The sequence below is a fragment of the Amblyomma mixtum genome, chromosome 2 (genome assembly GCF_055824585.1).
Source record: "Amblyomma mixtum isolate Tamu chromosome 2, ASM5582458v1, whole genome shotgun sequence".
Classification (NCBI taxonomy): Eukaryota; Metazoa; Arthropoda; class Arachnida; order Ixodida; family Ixodidae; genus Amblyomma; species Amblyomma mixtum.
The window spans coordinates 155081333-155098557 of NC_143013.1; the positions used below are offsets into that span (position 1 = coordinate 155081333).

General features: G+C 46.3%; 1 protein-coding gene across 4 annotated transcripts in view; it reads left to right on the forward strand.

The window, feature by feature from the left end:
• Nucleotides 1-600: 600 nt before the first annotated feature.
• LOC149361339 (uncharacterized) overlaps nucleotides 601-17225 on the forward strand; it is a 111259-nt gene continuing 94634 nt past the window's right edge. For 2 of the 4 annotated variants that reach the window (XM_089572667.1, XM_089572669.1), the window contains exons 1-2: nucleotides 7572-8544; nucleotides 13465-13518. In XM_089572667.1, coding sequence (XP_089428793.1) covers nucleotides 8542-8544; nucleotides 13465-13518 — 57 coding nt within the window. In that variant the 5' untranslated portion in view covers nucleotides 7572-8541. Of the gene's footprint in view, nucleotides 624-7571; nucleotides 8545-13464; nucleotides 13519-17225 lie in introns of those variants that run through there. The other 2 variants (XM_089572668.1, XM_089572670.1) reach the window with 2 other exon arrangements.

Below are 17225 nucleotides of genomic sequence, written 5' to 3' on the forward strand. Positions count from 1 at the left end.
CAGCTGAGAGCGAAAGCAGGTTTTTAATGTCTGACTATACAAACAAGGGAGAGATAAGGAAATTCTTTCGCTTAAAACTTGCATTATGCGGACCCGACGCATAAAGACAAAAGCATTTTTTAGCCAGAAACACTTTATGGACGCTATATTTCTACGTATATTGTAATATTTTAGTATGACAGTTACTACATCCGCAGACCACGACAATTTTTCATTTTTTCTTGGTATTAACGTTGTTGCTGTTGTCAAAAGCGTGCCCCATTAGTTTCAATGGGAGTTTTAAGAGCTCGATGCGATAGATGGAAACAGTGAAAATAAAGATTTCGGTACACAGCCCAAAGGACCATTACTTTAAAGATTTACATACCAGTATTGTGCAATTACTCACTGTTCAGTATTTTTTTTTCAAGAATTTTAGACATGTGCCTTCGTGCTTAAGCAGTAACAACGCTCTAATTATGTGGCCAGATGTTCACGGCAGAATTACCTGTGTCCGACTATAATTTGTAATGAAATTAATATTGCAAATTTGGTACCTTCCACTGGATCATGACGATGCAGGTCTTGAAAGTCTTCTTAAAGCCATCCTGGCGAGAATAGGACACGAGGAAGAACCGACCAAGGTAATGACAGCCGTTATTTCCACACGCGTGGTGTCGATATACCTTAAATGCACACATCTGCTCACAGATGTACCGATGCTCTATTCTGCAGAGGGGCAAGCTCACAATCCTCCTCTAACTGCTACTGGTGGTCGATCCACATGGGTGCTTGGTAAAACACCGAACACTCTTGACGCACGAAAGCTGCTCCTACTTCTCGCCTTTCACTTCCCCATATCGCTTCCAATATTTGCTTCACGCCATAACTACTGTGCCCTCTCCCTCCGCACAGCAGCTGCTGCTAGGCTTCTTTTATGCAATAAGTGTAACCGTGCAAGTCACCACTGCCACCGCAATTTTGCCCTTTGCTGACGCCTGCGACACCGCTAGAGAATGGAATATGAGATCGACAACCCTCGCTCTGAAGTCTCATTTTGCTCGTTTGTGTACAAACCGCATAACGAGAATTTTTAGCCTATAGGTTACATAAGCCTCTGTCCCGAATTTACTGCGTTTTCCCTCAATTGCCCTCGGCCCGTCGTCTAAATCTAATTGAAGCAGTAGAGCATAAGAAAAAAATCCAGAGGGGGCCTTTTAATGTGATTATTGTAGAGCAGCCACTAGCCTCTTAAGGGGGGACGCTGCGACTAAAATAATTTTCGATCCTTATACACCGACAGCTCAATCCAGGCCGATCAATAATTTTTATGCAGTTTTCAGTATATCATATTATTTTCAGCCAGCTGGTAAAATTGCTAAGCAATTACAATTAACATTCTTGTAAAGTCAACCCGGTGACGTTGAACAATCAAAACAAACAAAATAGAGGTCATCATTGTATTCCTCAGTGTCAATATTTATGCTTTCATTCTAAAATGCTGTAAGGATGAGTGATCGCAGAAAATTTGAAAGCTGAGAAAATTAAACTTAATATATTTGCATACCACGTTTTACTCGACCAAAAGCAAGATCAAACCCGGCAATAAACGATGCAAGCAGAGATGTCCTTTGTGTTTGCATCGTTTATCGCCTTGTTTGATCTTCCTCTTTCTTCCTCTTGGTCCAAAAAAATTTGGCTGCTGACAAGGGAAGATGGCGGAATGCCCCATTTGCAGGGGCCACCAGTAGCGAGATTCGCTCAATTGTCGACGACCAGACATTTATGAAGTGCATATTTAGTAGTATTTTGCTACGAGTCGGGTGAAGACCCGATTATTGAAAAATTATTTTAAATACAGGACTACCACCTAATGACTTTTAATTATTGAGCCCCTTCTCATTTCCTACCGCGGGGAAAATATATGTCAGTATTTGAGGTTTTTCTTTTAGTTTCCGGCTAGAAAACCACCACTTCAGGCCCCATTGCTGAGCACGCCATTGGTCCAGTAAGTCAGGCGCCCTCCGCCGAGTAAGTAGGAGGTATAAAACCTGTTAAAATGAGCGTACACTGCAAATGGGACATATAAGATCGCGATACAGCATGCCGTTGGGCTATTTGGTGCATCGTAAAACTGTAACAAGAGGGGAGTCATAGCGCATACAAAGACGCGTGGACAGGCGCTGGCCTTCAAACTGCGCTTTTTTGAAACCTACAGGGGCGGTGAAAAGAAATGCGAACACAGCAGCTTTTTAGCAACCAGCTTAAATCACGATAAAAAGAAATAAAAGCGCAGCGCGTAGGCACCGCGTTGTTTGCGTTTCTTTCCATCGCGATATAACAATTACCGGGCGTAATATCCAACGTAAATGTATCCTCGACTACTCCCATGCCACGCGCATTGATGACGCCTTTCATCATTATTACTTACCGTCCATGTAAGCACGCTTCAAAGATTTCTTGCTCTTGAACAACTCCCCAGTTTGCCTTTTTTGAAGCTCCGGCAATAGACGAATGTCTTCGTATAAGTCTTTTCATCCTAGGGAGTTATCCTGCAAACGTGTAACGCAAATGGTTTTCTGTCCTATATACTTTCCCAAGTCAACGGACTGCGATAACTACACCAGATTCGCACTCGACGAAGGCTTTCACATGTCTTATCTTATAGGCCCCTTTTTATGCCATTGTTTATAAAGTTAGACTTGTAATTCACAGTCGCTGTGTTTAAAGAACAAGGAACGTGCATGCCTGGAGGGTAAATGGTGATCAAAGGTGTCATCAACGCCCGTGTCTTGTGAGTAGTTGAGGATGCGCATGCGCCGTATGTTTAGTTCAAACAACAGTTGTTCTAATAAATCACACTGGCAAGTAGAGTGCCCACCCGTCTCTTAACGTCTCGTTTTATTGCGTAGGTGTCTTGTACCCGCGGAGACATCCACTGCGTTAATTTAAACCTGTAACGTCAATATTCCATTCAAAACAGCCGCTCGAACCGGGACCGAATATGAACTAGTCGACGCGCTGCCCCAGATGCTTCTCGGAAATTCCATGAACGAGAGTCGGATGAAGCAGCATCCTAGCAAGTCTAGAAACGCAACTGAGGACGCATCTGAATCACCAGGCTTCCCGCGCATCAACGGCGCGGGCCTCCATGCCGCAGGTTGTCACTCTAAACTTTACGTCCCGCTGTGTTCACGAGCTCTTCGAAAACCGCCGCCCTGCGGAAAACAAAGTGGCAGATTGCACATTATTAGAGAACGGCGAGGGAACGTCTGAAAGTGGCGTTGGCGGTCAATCGACAGTCAATAAGCGCGGCATGAAGGAGGCAAGAGGGTGGAATCTTTCGTTCAGGAAATCTCGAAAAAAATGACCGTCTCGGGTTGGCGACATTAGTTTTCGACATACAGGCTAAATTTGGTGGTTGAGGAATGAGGAATTTTTGAAAAATTATCGTCGCCAGAAAACATTAGAAAACCTCCATTCTATATGCCTTCACATTTCATTACCAGCTGCCATAATGCAGTCTGCTTGGTCTCAGTGAAAGCGCTGTCCTCCGGAGAGTAACCACCCCATAAAAGCTACCTCTCGATTGGCTGGTTTGTGCAACGTGACAAATATGTAAATAAGCAAAATATAAGCAGCATCAGCGAAGATTCGACGTCGGCAATTCACAACATCGGACATCATTCACGATAGTTGGGGAAAGCAAAGCTGCCACTTGAAATCGAAAGGGTAGACGCGGGACACAAGGCTCGAGTCGGCATCCGGCGGTGGCTGCTACATAGTTGTTTTGATAGGCCAAACTTTGAGCGCAGCCGGCTCTGGTGGATTGATGAATATTCCCCAAAGCATCGGACGCTACGGACGCCGTAGGCGCCTTCTCAGCGGCGCCCAACTGCACGGGGAACAGGGAAAGCGATAAACGATGCCCCCTTTTCAGGGATACGGGCCAGTGTGACTCCCGCTAGGACCGTGTACTGTCGGTTTACAGTGCGCCTCTTACTGCGCCCTCCTCAGGACACGTCGGTGATCGGTTTCGACGTTCGCTTTCAGGCTCACCTACTTACAATCCTAGAACCACTGTGGCGACGAGGTGAATGTTTTCCGGCATCGCGTTACTTTATCTGCAACCATGCCTACCTTCGGATCAATTGAGCAAATCCACTGCGGAGGAGGAGCTTGGACGGAGTACTTGGAGCGTGTAAATCTCTTCTTCGATGCCGACCGCGTTCCAGAGGAGAGGAACAGGTCCGTGTTCTTGACCTGCTGCGGCCCAATACCTACTCCTTAAAATGGAGCCTGCTGACGCCTAAAACACCGCATCAAGTCTCCATCGACGAAATGTTCACCGTGCTCTTGGGCCCCTACACTGCAAAGCCTTCCGTGGAGGCTTGCGGCTTCAAATTCAATAGTCGCTCTCGCCAACCGGAAGATACGTCAGCGACTAATTACATCACTTAAAAAGCTTTCAGCAAACTGAGTGGGTACGGCACCTTCTTTCCTGACATGCTTAGGGACAGACTCCTCTGCGCCTGTAATAAAGTGCCAATGCAGCGGCACCGGCCTTAAGAATCAAACCTAACGTTCGAGTCGGAAGTCAAGCTCCTGTTTGCAATGAAAATGGCGAAATAACTTTAGCATACTGATGCAAGCTCGAGTACGGCCGAAGCGCACCCAGTTCACAGTGCCATGCCCAGCGCATATGAAACAGACGATAAGTTGCTATCGCTGTGGAGAGCTGCTCTATGCTGCTCAGGCAGGCCTCTTAGAATGAAGGTGGACACTGGGGCCAGTGTCAGTGCAATTGGGGAGGCCGCATTCCAACAGTGGCTTCCTGAGCTGTCAGTAGACCCCTGAGACGTGATTCTGAAGAGTTATTGCGGAAGAATGACACCCGGTAGGGTAAAGGTAACCGTTCCGGTCCAGGTCAAACGAAGAGGGGCAACCCTGCCTTTATTTTTAGCTTCGGACCAGTCTCCAACCTTTCTGGAACGAAAGTGGATCAGTGCGCTGCAGCTCGAACTCAATGACGTCAGATACATTGAATCACGAGCGTTAAGGAGTTGCTTACTTGCTAGAAAGAAGTATTTTCAGAGGGACTATGAACATTCAAAGGTGTGAAAGCCAAAATTGTCGTCAAGGAAGATCCAGTTCCTAATTTCTTCAAACCGCAAACAATTCCTTTCGCACTGCAAGACAAGGTAGCAGACAAGTTGCAAAGAATAGAACGATAAGGGGTACTTACACCAGTAAGAACATCCGACGGGGCAGCCGCAGTTCCTGTGCTGAAGTAAGGCGGCCGCGTGCGCACATGTGGCGACTTCAAGGTCACTGTAGTGACGCAGTGCTCGAAAAATATCCCCTTGCCGCGATTCGAGAACCTACGGGAGAAATTTTGAGGTGGCCGAAAATTTGCGAGGCTGAAGACATTACCAGCAGGTAGAAATTAACACCATGCCACAGAGGCTACTGACCATCAACACGCCTCAAGGCCTCCTTCAGTACACCGGGTGGCCTATCGGAGTAGCTTCAGCGCCAGCCATATTCAAGAGAGAACTAAAACATTTGCTACAGGAGATGCGACACATCACCGTGTACTTTGATAACGTCTTGATAACGGGAATAGACTACGCAGAACACTTGAAGAACGTGGCCAGTGTGCAACAGCGTCTACAGCAAGCAGGCGTCAAGCTCCATTTAGATATACGTTCATTCTAGCAACTGTGGACCATGTCATAAACGAAGATGTCGTGAGGGCAACAGCAAGGAAGATAGAAGCTGTCCTGAATGTCACAAGTCCCAAAGATGTCAGGCATCTTCAACGCGTTTTCCACCTAAGCTTTCGACAGTTGTTCGGCCCTTGAATCTGCTACTTACAAAAACTCTGTGGAAGTGGGTAAGTGTAGAGCACCTAGCTTTCAGAGAGTTAAGATGTACTGTCTTCTGCATCGGTACTACATCATTTCGATTCGTAAAAGCAAATCTTTCTCAACTGCAACACTTCGTCATCAGGAATAGAAGCTACTCTAGCGCACAGACAAAACACGGGAACATCCTATTGATTTCGCATTGAGGAGCCCAATTAAAGCAGGAAAAAATTAGTCAGCTATAAACAGAAGCCTTGATTCAATTTTCTGATTCGTGAAAATCACCCAGGTGTGGAAAAAAAGACAGCAGTCGCACGGAGCCAGATCTGGTGGGAAGCGGTCAACATCAACATTGCACGCAAAGTGCGATTTTTAAAATCTTTCGACCCCAGGGAATGGGACGGAAATCATGAATCCGTGGCCGTTTCCGAATAAACCATGGTCTAGACTGTTTGTCAACTTTGGTGGTTCATATCAGACTACTTTTTCAGCCTAGTCAATGCCTACTCTAAATGGGTAGAGATGCTTCCCTTTTATGCACCTTACGCGGACGACATGATTCGATGCCTCCGAAGCATATTTTGCGCACATCGCATACCAGACACCATTGTCTGCGACAACGGCACCGCATTCACCAGGTATAGGTACGCAGACTTCGTCAGCAAAAACGGCATCCGGCGAAACCGGATTCCGCCATTGCACCCAGCATCGAATGGAGCAGCGGAAAGCGTCATGCAGACAATTAAGAAGGCGGCGCCTGGGGATGTCCAAACATCGAGCGGATCCTGCTTTCCTGCAGAACGACGCCACACGCGTTCTCTGGGTCCCCTCCCGCTGAGCTCCTCATGGACAGGCAGCTGCAAGCGCCCACTCAAGGATTGCACCTCGGCCTAAGAACGTATGTGGGCTTTAAGCGATTGAAGCAAAATATGCGCTGCGATAGCAACGTACGCAAAAGATCTTTGCGTTAGTCCGGCAAGCATGTCTTTTTTCGAAACATCTGACCACGCCCAGATTGGAATGCCGGAACGGTTCGCCATCCCACAATATCTTCGTCGCTTCATTTACGAGGAACGCTGTGGACCACGTGCGGCTGCGAAATAGGCCCGCCGTTCTCTCAGACGAGGAGGAGCCTCTTGCTGCACCTGGCGCGACAGCGGACAGAGCTGCCGTCCCCGCCTCAATGTGCGGGCCTCTTTCACCCCCAGCTTCGCCGTCTTCCCGGATCCGAATACTGTTAGATACTCTGGACTATAGAAGGGCCAACATGGCACCGTTCGTGCCCACGTGCCGTGCAGCAGGCTTCATACGAAAGGCAGGGATTTGACGATTTCCCAGAGCAGCGGCTGCCTTCTCAGCGGCACCCAGTTACAGGGGGAAAGAGAAACAATACTAAACGTTCTCCCTTTTACAGGAAGAGGAGCCCTCCTCGGGGCACGTCGGTGACTCGTTTCATCGTTCGCTTTCAGGCTCGCCCACTTAAAATACCATAACAGCAGTCGTGCATAGAAATGCGTCATGGCGGTGAAATTTTACCCTCAGTCCAGTCGACGCTTAGTGGAAATCTCAGCGAAATTAATTGCTACCAATTTCTCGGCTGCAGCCGCCGCGGTGGCTCAGTGGCTATAGTGCTCGGCTGCTGGCCCGAAAGACGCTGGTTCGATCCCGGCTGCGGCGGTCGAATTTCTTTGGAGGAGAAATTCGAGGCCCGTGTACTGTGCGATGTCAGTGCACGTTAATGAACCCCAGGTGGTCCAAAATTTCCGGAGCCCTCCACTACGGCGTCTCTCATAGCCTTAGTCGCTTTGGGACGTTAAACCCCATAAACCAACCAACCAACCAATTTCTCGGCTGCTATGCTACAGATCATGACCCTTTAGTAGCGCCAAATACGAAGCAGCACAAACCCTGTTATTAGAGTTCCTTTGAAACATATACGAGTACATACTGGCTACACGGACTATCGCACCACCATATGAAAGAAAAATAGGCTGCTTGCCTAGTGGTTCTGAGGTAGCGTCTCTTTGCAAGCTTGGAATTCTTTTGCATAATGCTTGCGTGCTTGTTTGGTAGGGCTTGTTTTACAAAAAAACATTATGTGGAATCTGATCAGGTGAATTATTCCTGATATTTCAATCATAACTTAAGTGACAGTTTAGAGTTCAAGATCCTTAATGTTGAAATTTTTTTGAAAAACTGCATGCTTCTTTATTGTAATTAATCTCAACAGCAGCCTCAGCGGTTCTGTAGCCGCATTTCATAGCATCTCGAGAAGCTTCAACTATTTATTTTGCAGCAAGGAGCCTATTGTCATTTGCGTGAAATATTTAGAGAACATTTTCAAATCTTTGGCTGGAAAATTATATTCTAGATACAACTGCTTGGGGGGTTTGGGGTTGTACATTGTACCCAAGAAACGGCACGACAAAAATCCTTCATGCATTTCATTCTGGACTGAATTGAGAAATTTGGACCCTTTTTTTCTGCGTTGTGCCTAAATATGCTCAAAAACTAAATTTAATAATTTTTTAAGTCAGCTTGGGTGCCTTGGTGTGGTGCAGGGCGTGTCTCTGGCCGGTTTTTTTCGGTACGATGCGCCAGTCGACATGTACTCCTACAAGGGCTCTTTGGCTTATCCACCGTGCAGCGAGGGTGCCACGTGGCTGTATAATACACAGTGGAATTTCAAGAAACTATGGTGAGTCGCTTGGATGTTACACCATTATGAACTTACGCCGAGGCTATCTCTGGAAGGGATCACTTTTCTCCTCGGCCGGAGGCGCCGGCAAGGTGTTAAACGTAAACCCAGGTAGCGATGCAACTGCTTTCAGTCCAAGGCCAGTCTTCGCAGTCTGTGCAGATTTCGCGCGCTGAAAATATAAGGCGTGCTGCAGAAAATGTTTAGCCAGTTTTTTCTTAGCACAGTCTAGCTACCACCGATTTCTTCGTTTGTTGTGAAGTGAGCATCCTTAAGCTTGCGCACGTTTCTTTTTAAATGGAAACTAGCGGTTGTCGCAACGATTCTCTCAAAACAGTGACATTGATTACACAAAAATAGCTTCCTTTCTTCTCAATAGATTTGCAATCGGTGCCAATGTCTATTTTAGGTTTAGGTTCATCATGGCAGTCAAAGTGTGTTCACAAACTAAAAGTGAGCATCTCACGACCAGTTCTCAGTGCCTAATCACTTAAATTCGAGATCTTTAAGCTTTTGTCGCAGTGTTCTACCACATATTTCTTCGTTTCATGTGAGGTGAGCATCTGCGCCTTGAAACTGCAGACCCGAACGATGCAGGTTCGATGCCGCCCGCCGCGGACGAATTTTGATGGAGGCGAAACACTAGAGACCCGTGTAATGTGCGCTCTCAGTGCACGATGAAGAACCTCAGGCGGTCGAAATTTCCGGAGCGATTCACTTCGGCATCTCTCATGGCCTGAGTTGCTTTGGAACGTTGAACCTAATAAACCGAACCAACCAAAACGGGGCTTTTATGCACACTTCCAAATGTAGCAAGATCAATTGAACCTTCCATCAACTAAATCAGTGTCAGGTGTATGAAAAGCATAGAAACTCATATGTGAGGAGTGCGGTGGGTATCGGGTTGTGCGGTCGTTTGAAATGGTATACGTCGTTCAAATATCTAGAGACGGCTGAAAGCATAAACTGTCACTGCAGACTAATACGTGCTCTCGCTTACCCGAACAATGAGTTGAATATGGTAAAGAGAGATTCCTGAAATAGTGCGCTGTGACAGAGCAAGGAGAGCGCACAAACTGGTCGAGGCTTATGATAACGAAAATCCCTGGTGGATTAGCAGTGGTAACCTTCAAGGATTGTGCGAACCCAGGTTTTTGCAGATGGACAGCAGCGCCAGGTGCTCCAAAGCGCGATTCCTTTCCTATCATGACGCGCACAGATAGAAGTCAAGCCGAAGACTTGCAGTGCACAACACTAGTGTGATCGCCTGTTGCAATAGCTTAGTGCTCATGTGCAGTGGTCAGTGATGCTTATCTGCTCGCCCTGCCGCATGTTTGACGCAAAGTCACATCAATAGTTATTCGATACCTCCACATTGCCCAAGGAGAACCTCATTCAATGTTATAAGGGTGATGGTTGGAGCTAGCAGGTCGTTCACATGAGGTTCCATGGCGCAAAATGACGGGAAAAGGCAGGACACAGTCGCTAAACTTCAACTAAACGCTGAACTTCCAATAAACGCTTTATTGGCGCTTAAAGGTTTTATAAAGGTTCTAAGCAAGGCGTGAGGTAGGGGGGGGGGGGAGAGGGGGGAGGAAGCAGACATCTTAAAAACAAAAATAAACACATTCCAACCGAAGAAAACATAAAAACTAGCTAGCACGTTTTACAAGTAGCATTGTGCACTGCATAAAAGAAATAAATGTCTTTTATTGATAGCGCTTAACCGCTTACTGCACGATTCATTTATTTTTCGCTTAAAAAGTTAGTGAGCTCCAGTAATGCGAAGGAACCGATAGCAACCTAAGTTCCAAGTAAAACTATCTTGTTGCTGCGTTTCATCAAAATATTTACGCACATCATGTTGATACGCCATGGAGTGAGGGGGGCTTTTGTGACAATATAACCCCACATTAAATCACAGAAAGCTTATTCATTCAAAGAAAAGTATTTTTTTAGATACCCAGCCAATTAAGCCACTAAAATGCATGTGTAACAGTAGTGGTGCCTGTTTTGTTGAAACAACTGGAAGCCGGTGGGGTGTCTTGAGGCAGAATGCCATTGCTCATCCAAGTCAAACCTAATCGCGCGACTACTCAAGGGCGGCGTACAGCGCGCCTACCTAGTTCACTACGCAAATGGCAGGTTTTTCATCCCAAAAGTGGCTTCAAGCCCCAGTGACCGCAATAAGGCCATATGGTTGGCTGCTTCGATGAACACTCTGATTTAGTTAAATAGCGCACCTCTCTACGATTCCTGTTCGCCATCACATCTGAATAGGCTCGCGTATATGGTTCGCTTCGTTTGAACGCGGAAATACTCCACAGAAAATGTGTCACTGTCTAATCTTGTATCGGCTTTGTTGTTGCCGTGCAACAACTATGCCCGTTACATCACTCTTAAATCCAGTTTCTTTGGCATCCCTTTCAATGCTTCTCCGCATTTTATGGGCCCTTTTCCTGCTTTTCATATCTTGCACTTGAAGAAAACTACCACCATTATTCCTTGCTTTCTGTCCGTAAAGATCATTTCCCTCTTCGTCTCTCTTGACTCCCGCGCTTTTGCAGCCTGTACTAGCTGTAGACAGTCTTCTTCCTCACACCACGTGCCGGGAAGATATCAGGAGGAGTAATTAAGAAGGCCGCGTAATTTTCGCGAATACGAAAAAGCATGTAACATCGCTCGATTGTGGTAATTTATTTTTAGAGCTGAATTCATGGAACACCACATAGGTTCAATTATTCATAGCTGCATGCTGCATCAAATACAATCCGGAAGTAAACACCTCTCTTATGGGCAGTTTGACGGATTATCGTGACGACAAATAGCTAATTTATGAACAAATAAATTTTGGGGGATTTCTAGCGCAGTTTCGACGCTGCACTCAGGGCCAACGCAATTCCGCTAGCTCGACCAAAGCTGTGGCCGCGAAGAACCTCACCACCGAGGAATAGCCCGCAAGCAAAACCATTTATTGGGATTTCCCAATTCTGACGGCCTCACTCAGTCGCGCGCAAGCAGCAAGGGCGGCCCGAGAAGGAAGGGTGTTTGAGTGCTGCCGGGCACAGCAAAGTACGAGTATACAGGCGAAGCAGAAGCTGCTTTTCTGCTTTTGAGAGACCTTCACAAGGGCGGGAATAACGGCCATGGCCATATTGATGAAGTAAATGTCTTTGAATGAGTAAGCTGCTGTGAATTCGAGATCCTGAACGTCGGATTCAGAAGGGAATGTCCGGTTAGAAGGCGCGCCTCAAGGCCCATGCGAGCAGGACCCCAAACGATACACCTGTGAGCGGGGTCCCCGGTCTAGAGGCTGTTTTGGAGGAGGTGGTAGTCTAGTTACGGTACCCAGCCCTGCTCGACGCTGTGCCATGCAACAACAGCTTGCCCTAGAGGGTCTCACTTAATACGGCATGCGTGGTATGCTGATGCAGTTTTTTGTTTTCGACGTAAACAAGCCCAGGAAATCGCTCTTCTCGTTAGCTCAGCCGTCGCCACGTACCACGAGGCAGTGAACATTATTCAAAATAACCGCGAATTTCCGATTTTCACTACATCTGATCGATTTTGTTGTCCGTCTGAAATGGTTGGTGCGAGCGCAGAAAGCAAGATTTTTACCGAGGAGAAAGTGTCTGCAGTGATGAGTGTCTCGCCCGAGAGCTTGGGTTTCTCAGAGTAAAACATCCCTACTCAGTTACGCGGTGTTCGCTACTGGTGACAAATAGACGATGTTAGTTGATAAATGTCCAGGTGTTATACAGCTTATTACACCATAGTGATACTCTTGCACTGTGGTCACTACACAATGTAGAAATGATTAAGGGGCTTAACGTCCCAAAGCGGCTCCGGCTATGAGGGACGACGTAGTAGAGAGCTCGAGAAAATTTCGACCGCAAGGGGTTGCGGTCTTGCACTGAGATCGCACAATGGGTCTCCAGCAGTGCGACTGCCACGGCAAAAATTGAACCCGCGTCATTTGGGAACGCAGCCGAGTGGCATAACCACAGTCACCGCGGCGGCATATGTAAATAGGGAGCACCTCTGGAGCAATTTAGTGGTAATGCATGTGTGAAAACTACTTTTAAACCAACCTCAATAAAAAAAAATAATTAAGTGCTGCACTTTTTGTGTAAAATATACGGCAGCGGTTGAGTTAGCTTTAAAGCCGACTTTTCGGTACAAATAAATGCTTTATATATTGAGCGCAGTAGCAGTGAACGTAATTCTCACTAGAGGAAAACGATTATATAGGCACATGTGCATGAAGGTAAATAGGTAATTTTCGGAGGCAAAGGAGAAACTTAGCTTCAAGTTAAGCGCAAAGAATTAAATCACGGTTAGTGGTATGAACCGATACCACTGATCAGGGGCTTGCCTTAGCCCATATAAGGCCGTCTCGGCGTATTCGTAAACCCAGAACAGACGTCTAAGCTGAAAGGGTGGAGATCCAGAGATAATGAAGCACAGATCATAGGACTCCAAGAGGTCTGAACGCATGAGAATCATTTGTAATGGATTATCTGCAGAGCTTAATTTCATGCCTAGAGGCAGATCTGTCGGGCGTAAACATAGGCCACTTCTGTTGGCAGAACATCATTAGGCGAAATCGCATAGGTCGTACAGGACGTGGGATGGGCATCATGTGATGTGCTGGTAGGACACTCAGTGTACAATAGAGGTAATTGTCGATTTCATACGTTTTAAGCATTTTCCATAACGCCTACGAATGTCTACTTCACAGTTTTCATGCAGCTCGTTCGAGTCTCATTTGCGCCCTTAAGCAAAGGACGCGCACACATCAGGTACCCGCTATCGACGCACAAGCGGAAGTCTATTGCAAAAGACTTACCTAGTGTATCTTTGTAATTGTGTGCCTTTTTATAGTGTTTGCCTCAAGTTACATGCGGTTTTTGCTTTCAGCTCGAGGCGGTGCTCAGCAATGTACCCAACAGCGGCTCGCGGCCAAAGGTTGAGGTATGGTCGGAACATAATCTCCGCACCTATTCGGTATACTAGTTTAAATCTACCTGAGAATAAAACCTCACAGACCTCATGCCAGTGTATCGAGGATACTTGCTGCTCGCCCCACGAGTCATACTTCCGTTACGAAAATGCATGTTGACTTTATGTTGAAACTACAGCAACCCCCAACACACCCTGTTGTGTGTGTGTTGAAAACGTGGAGAGTTTTCGGTGATGCAGTGTTGACAGCTTGTTGAGCGCATGTTGAAAACTGGCACATGAGTTTCTCTTGAGTATGCGTTGAATTAACACAAAACAAAATAAAGAAATCCTTTTAATATATTCTCATTGCGCCAGATGGAGTGACTACCGATGCAATTTCCGGCGCTATATTCGCAGTTTTGCTGCCATTTCTCGTTAACGTGACACTAATCTCCCCAGTCGTGTAGTGCTCCACATATACGCACAAACATACGTGTGCATACACATAAAAACACATCCATCAGATAAACAGCATGGAACAGAATTTCACACTAGGCTCTAGCATGAAATAAAAGCTCATAACTTTTCAATCGTAAGCGCAATCTCGGTTCAACCCTTATATAGCCCTGCCCACCGGTGTCTGGATTTGCGCAGGTAGTGCCCTGACGATCAGCAAAGTTATGTGAATTATTACTATTAATATTTATTTTTATGTAGTAGAAGCAATCGAGTTCACATGCATTGATCTGTTAGTTGGAGGCCTTGATTCATTCGTAAACAATAGAAATGAACCACTAAAAAAGCTCTCTTTTTTATGAGCGCACATACGAATCTTTCGATGTGGGCATGCCAGATAGAGCACATTGCACTACAAGCGCTTTTTTCTATGCCAGAGAATGAGTGAGCGGTCCACGAGAATTTTAACAGGTGCTGCATCCGTTCTTGATATGTAAAATGTGATACAGCAGCCGAAGCGTTGTCCACAAATGTATACAGTAGCGAATGTAATCATCAAGTTACTGAGATGCAGTCGAGCACAGCAATGAGACATCCCGGCAGTAACGAAGGAGGAAATAAAGGAAGCCTTAGGAACAATGCTAAGGGCGAAAGCAGCTGGTGAGGTTCAGGTAACAGCAGATTTCTTGAAGTACGGAAGAGAGATTTTGTTAGAAAAACTTGCCACCTTGTATACGCAATCAATACCTTGAACCAGAAGCTTGAAAGAACGCTAACATTATCTTAATTCATGTGAATGGAGACGTCAATGACTTGAAAAATTAGATCGATCAGCTTACTGTCCGTTGCGTACAAAATGTTTACTAATGTAATCGCTAAGAGAGTCAGGACAGCCTTAGAAATCAGTCAACAAAATAATCAGGCAGGCTTTCGTAAAGGATACTTTAGAATAGACCACATTCATGCTATAAGTCAGATGACAAAGAAATGCGCAGAATATAACCAATCCCTATATACAGCCTTCATTCATTACGAGAAAGCATTTGACTCAGTGGAAACCTCAGCTGTCATGCAGGCATTGGGGAATCATGGTTTGGCACAGTGTTATGCGAAAATAGTGGAAGATATTTATAACGATTGCACTGCTACTATACTTCTCCATAAAATAAGTAGTAAAATTCCAATACAGAAAGGTGTCAGGCAGGGAGACACAATCTCGCCAATGCTGTTCACCGTTTGCTTACAGGAGCTATTCCGGGGTCTGAAATGGCAAGAGTTGGGGATAAGAGTTAATGAAGAATACCTGAGTAATTTGCGATTCACCGATGACATTGCCTTTCTAAGCCACTCAGCGTGATTCAACTCGAGGCACTGCTCAACTTCATGTAATACAACTGTGCATTAACACAGGACGAAAGGCTGGTGCTGTGGGCGCAGCTGGCAGCGGAGCTGAATGCTATAGGGCCGGCCACTCGGTCGCCGAAAGAATGGAAGTGTAATAAACAAAATTAATAGCATAAAAGAGAAATTTGTATCTTTGCTCATTCATGGACCTCTGCTATAAACATAGAACAGGTGCTACCTAAGGCTGATCTTGGGACTTCAACACTACCCACAAAGCATGCAATCGCGCCAGAACGTATATGAATTCCGAAGCGACCAGTACAGGTAACAGCGAGCAGCGTGGTGCCTATGCACCACTCTGCAGCGCGATTCAACTTGACGCATTGGTCAATTTCTTGTAATAACACTGCGCGTTAACAAATGACGAAGGGCAGGTGCTGGGGGGGCAGCTGGCAGCGAAGCTGAATGCTATAGGGCCGACCACTCGCTCGCCACAAGAATGGAAGGGTAATAATGAAAATTAATAACTTAAATTAGAAATTTGCAACTTTGCTCATTCTTGGACCTCTGCTATAACATAGAACAGGAGCTACCTAAAGCTGATCTAGGGACTTCAATATTACCCACAAAGCACTCAATCGCGCCAGCACTTATTTGAATTCCGAAGCGAGCAGTAGAGGCAACAGCAAGCAGCGTGGTGCCTATGCACCACGCTGCAGCGTGATTCAACTTGAGGCGCTGCTCAACTTCATGTAGCCGCCGCGGTGGCTCTGTGGCTATGGTGCTCGGCTGCTGGCCCGAAAGGCGCGGGTTCGATCCCGGCCGCGGCGGTTGAATTTCTTTGGAGGAGAAATTCGAGGCCCGTGTACTGTGCGATGTCAGTGCACGTTAAAGAACCCCAGGTGGTCGAAATTTCAGAAGCCCTCCACTACGACGTCTCTCACAGCCTCAGTCGCTTTGGGACATTGAACCGCATAAAACAGCCAACCAGCCAACTTCATGTAATACAACTGCGCATTAACACAGGACGAAAGACTGGTGCTGTGGGTGCAGCTGGCAGCGGAGCTGAATGCTTTAGGGCCGGCCGCTCGCTCGCTGCAAGAATGGAAATGTAATAAAGAAAATTAATATCTTAAAGGAGAAATTTGTATTTTTCCTCATTCATGGACCTCTGCTATAAACATAGAACAGTTGCTACCTAAAGCTGATCTAGGGACTTCAGCACTACCCACAAAGCACGCAATGGCGTCAGAACTGAAATGGATTCCGAAAGGAGCCGTACAGGCAATAGCGAACACCGTGTTGCTTATGCACTGCTGTGCAGTGCGATTCAACCTGAGGCACTGCTTAGCTTCATGTAATACCACTGCGGATTAACACAGGACGAAAGGCTCTTGCTGAGGGTGCAGTTGGCAGTGGAGCTGAATGCCATAGGGCCGGCCACTCGCTCTCCACAAGAATGGAAGTGTAATAAAGAAAATTATTGACTTAAATAAGGAATTTCGGCCTTTGCTTATTGATGGACCTCTCCTAAGAACATAGAACTGGTGCCATCGGAAGCTGATCTAGGGACTTCAGCACTACCAAAAAAGCACGCAATCGCGCCAGAACTTATATGAATTCCGAAGCGAGCAGTACAGGCAACAGCGAGCAGCGTGGTGCTTATGCACCACTCTGCAGGGCGATTCAACTTCAGGAAGCGCTCAATTTCTTGAAATACCACTGCGGATTACCACCGGAAGAAAGGTGGGTGCTGTGGATTCAGCTGGCACCGGAGCTGAATGCCATAATGCCGGCCACTCGCTCGCCACAAGAATGGAAGTGTAATAAAGAAAATTATTTACTTAAATGAGGAATTCCTAACCTTTGCTCATTGATGGACCTCTCCTAAGAACATAGAACAGGCGCTACCAGAAGCTGATCTAGGGACTTCAGCA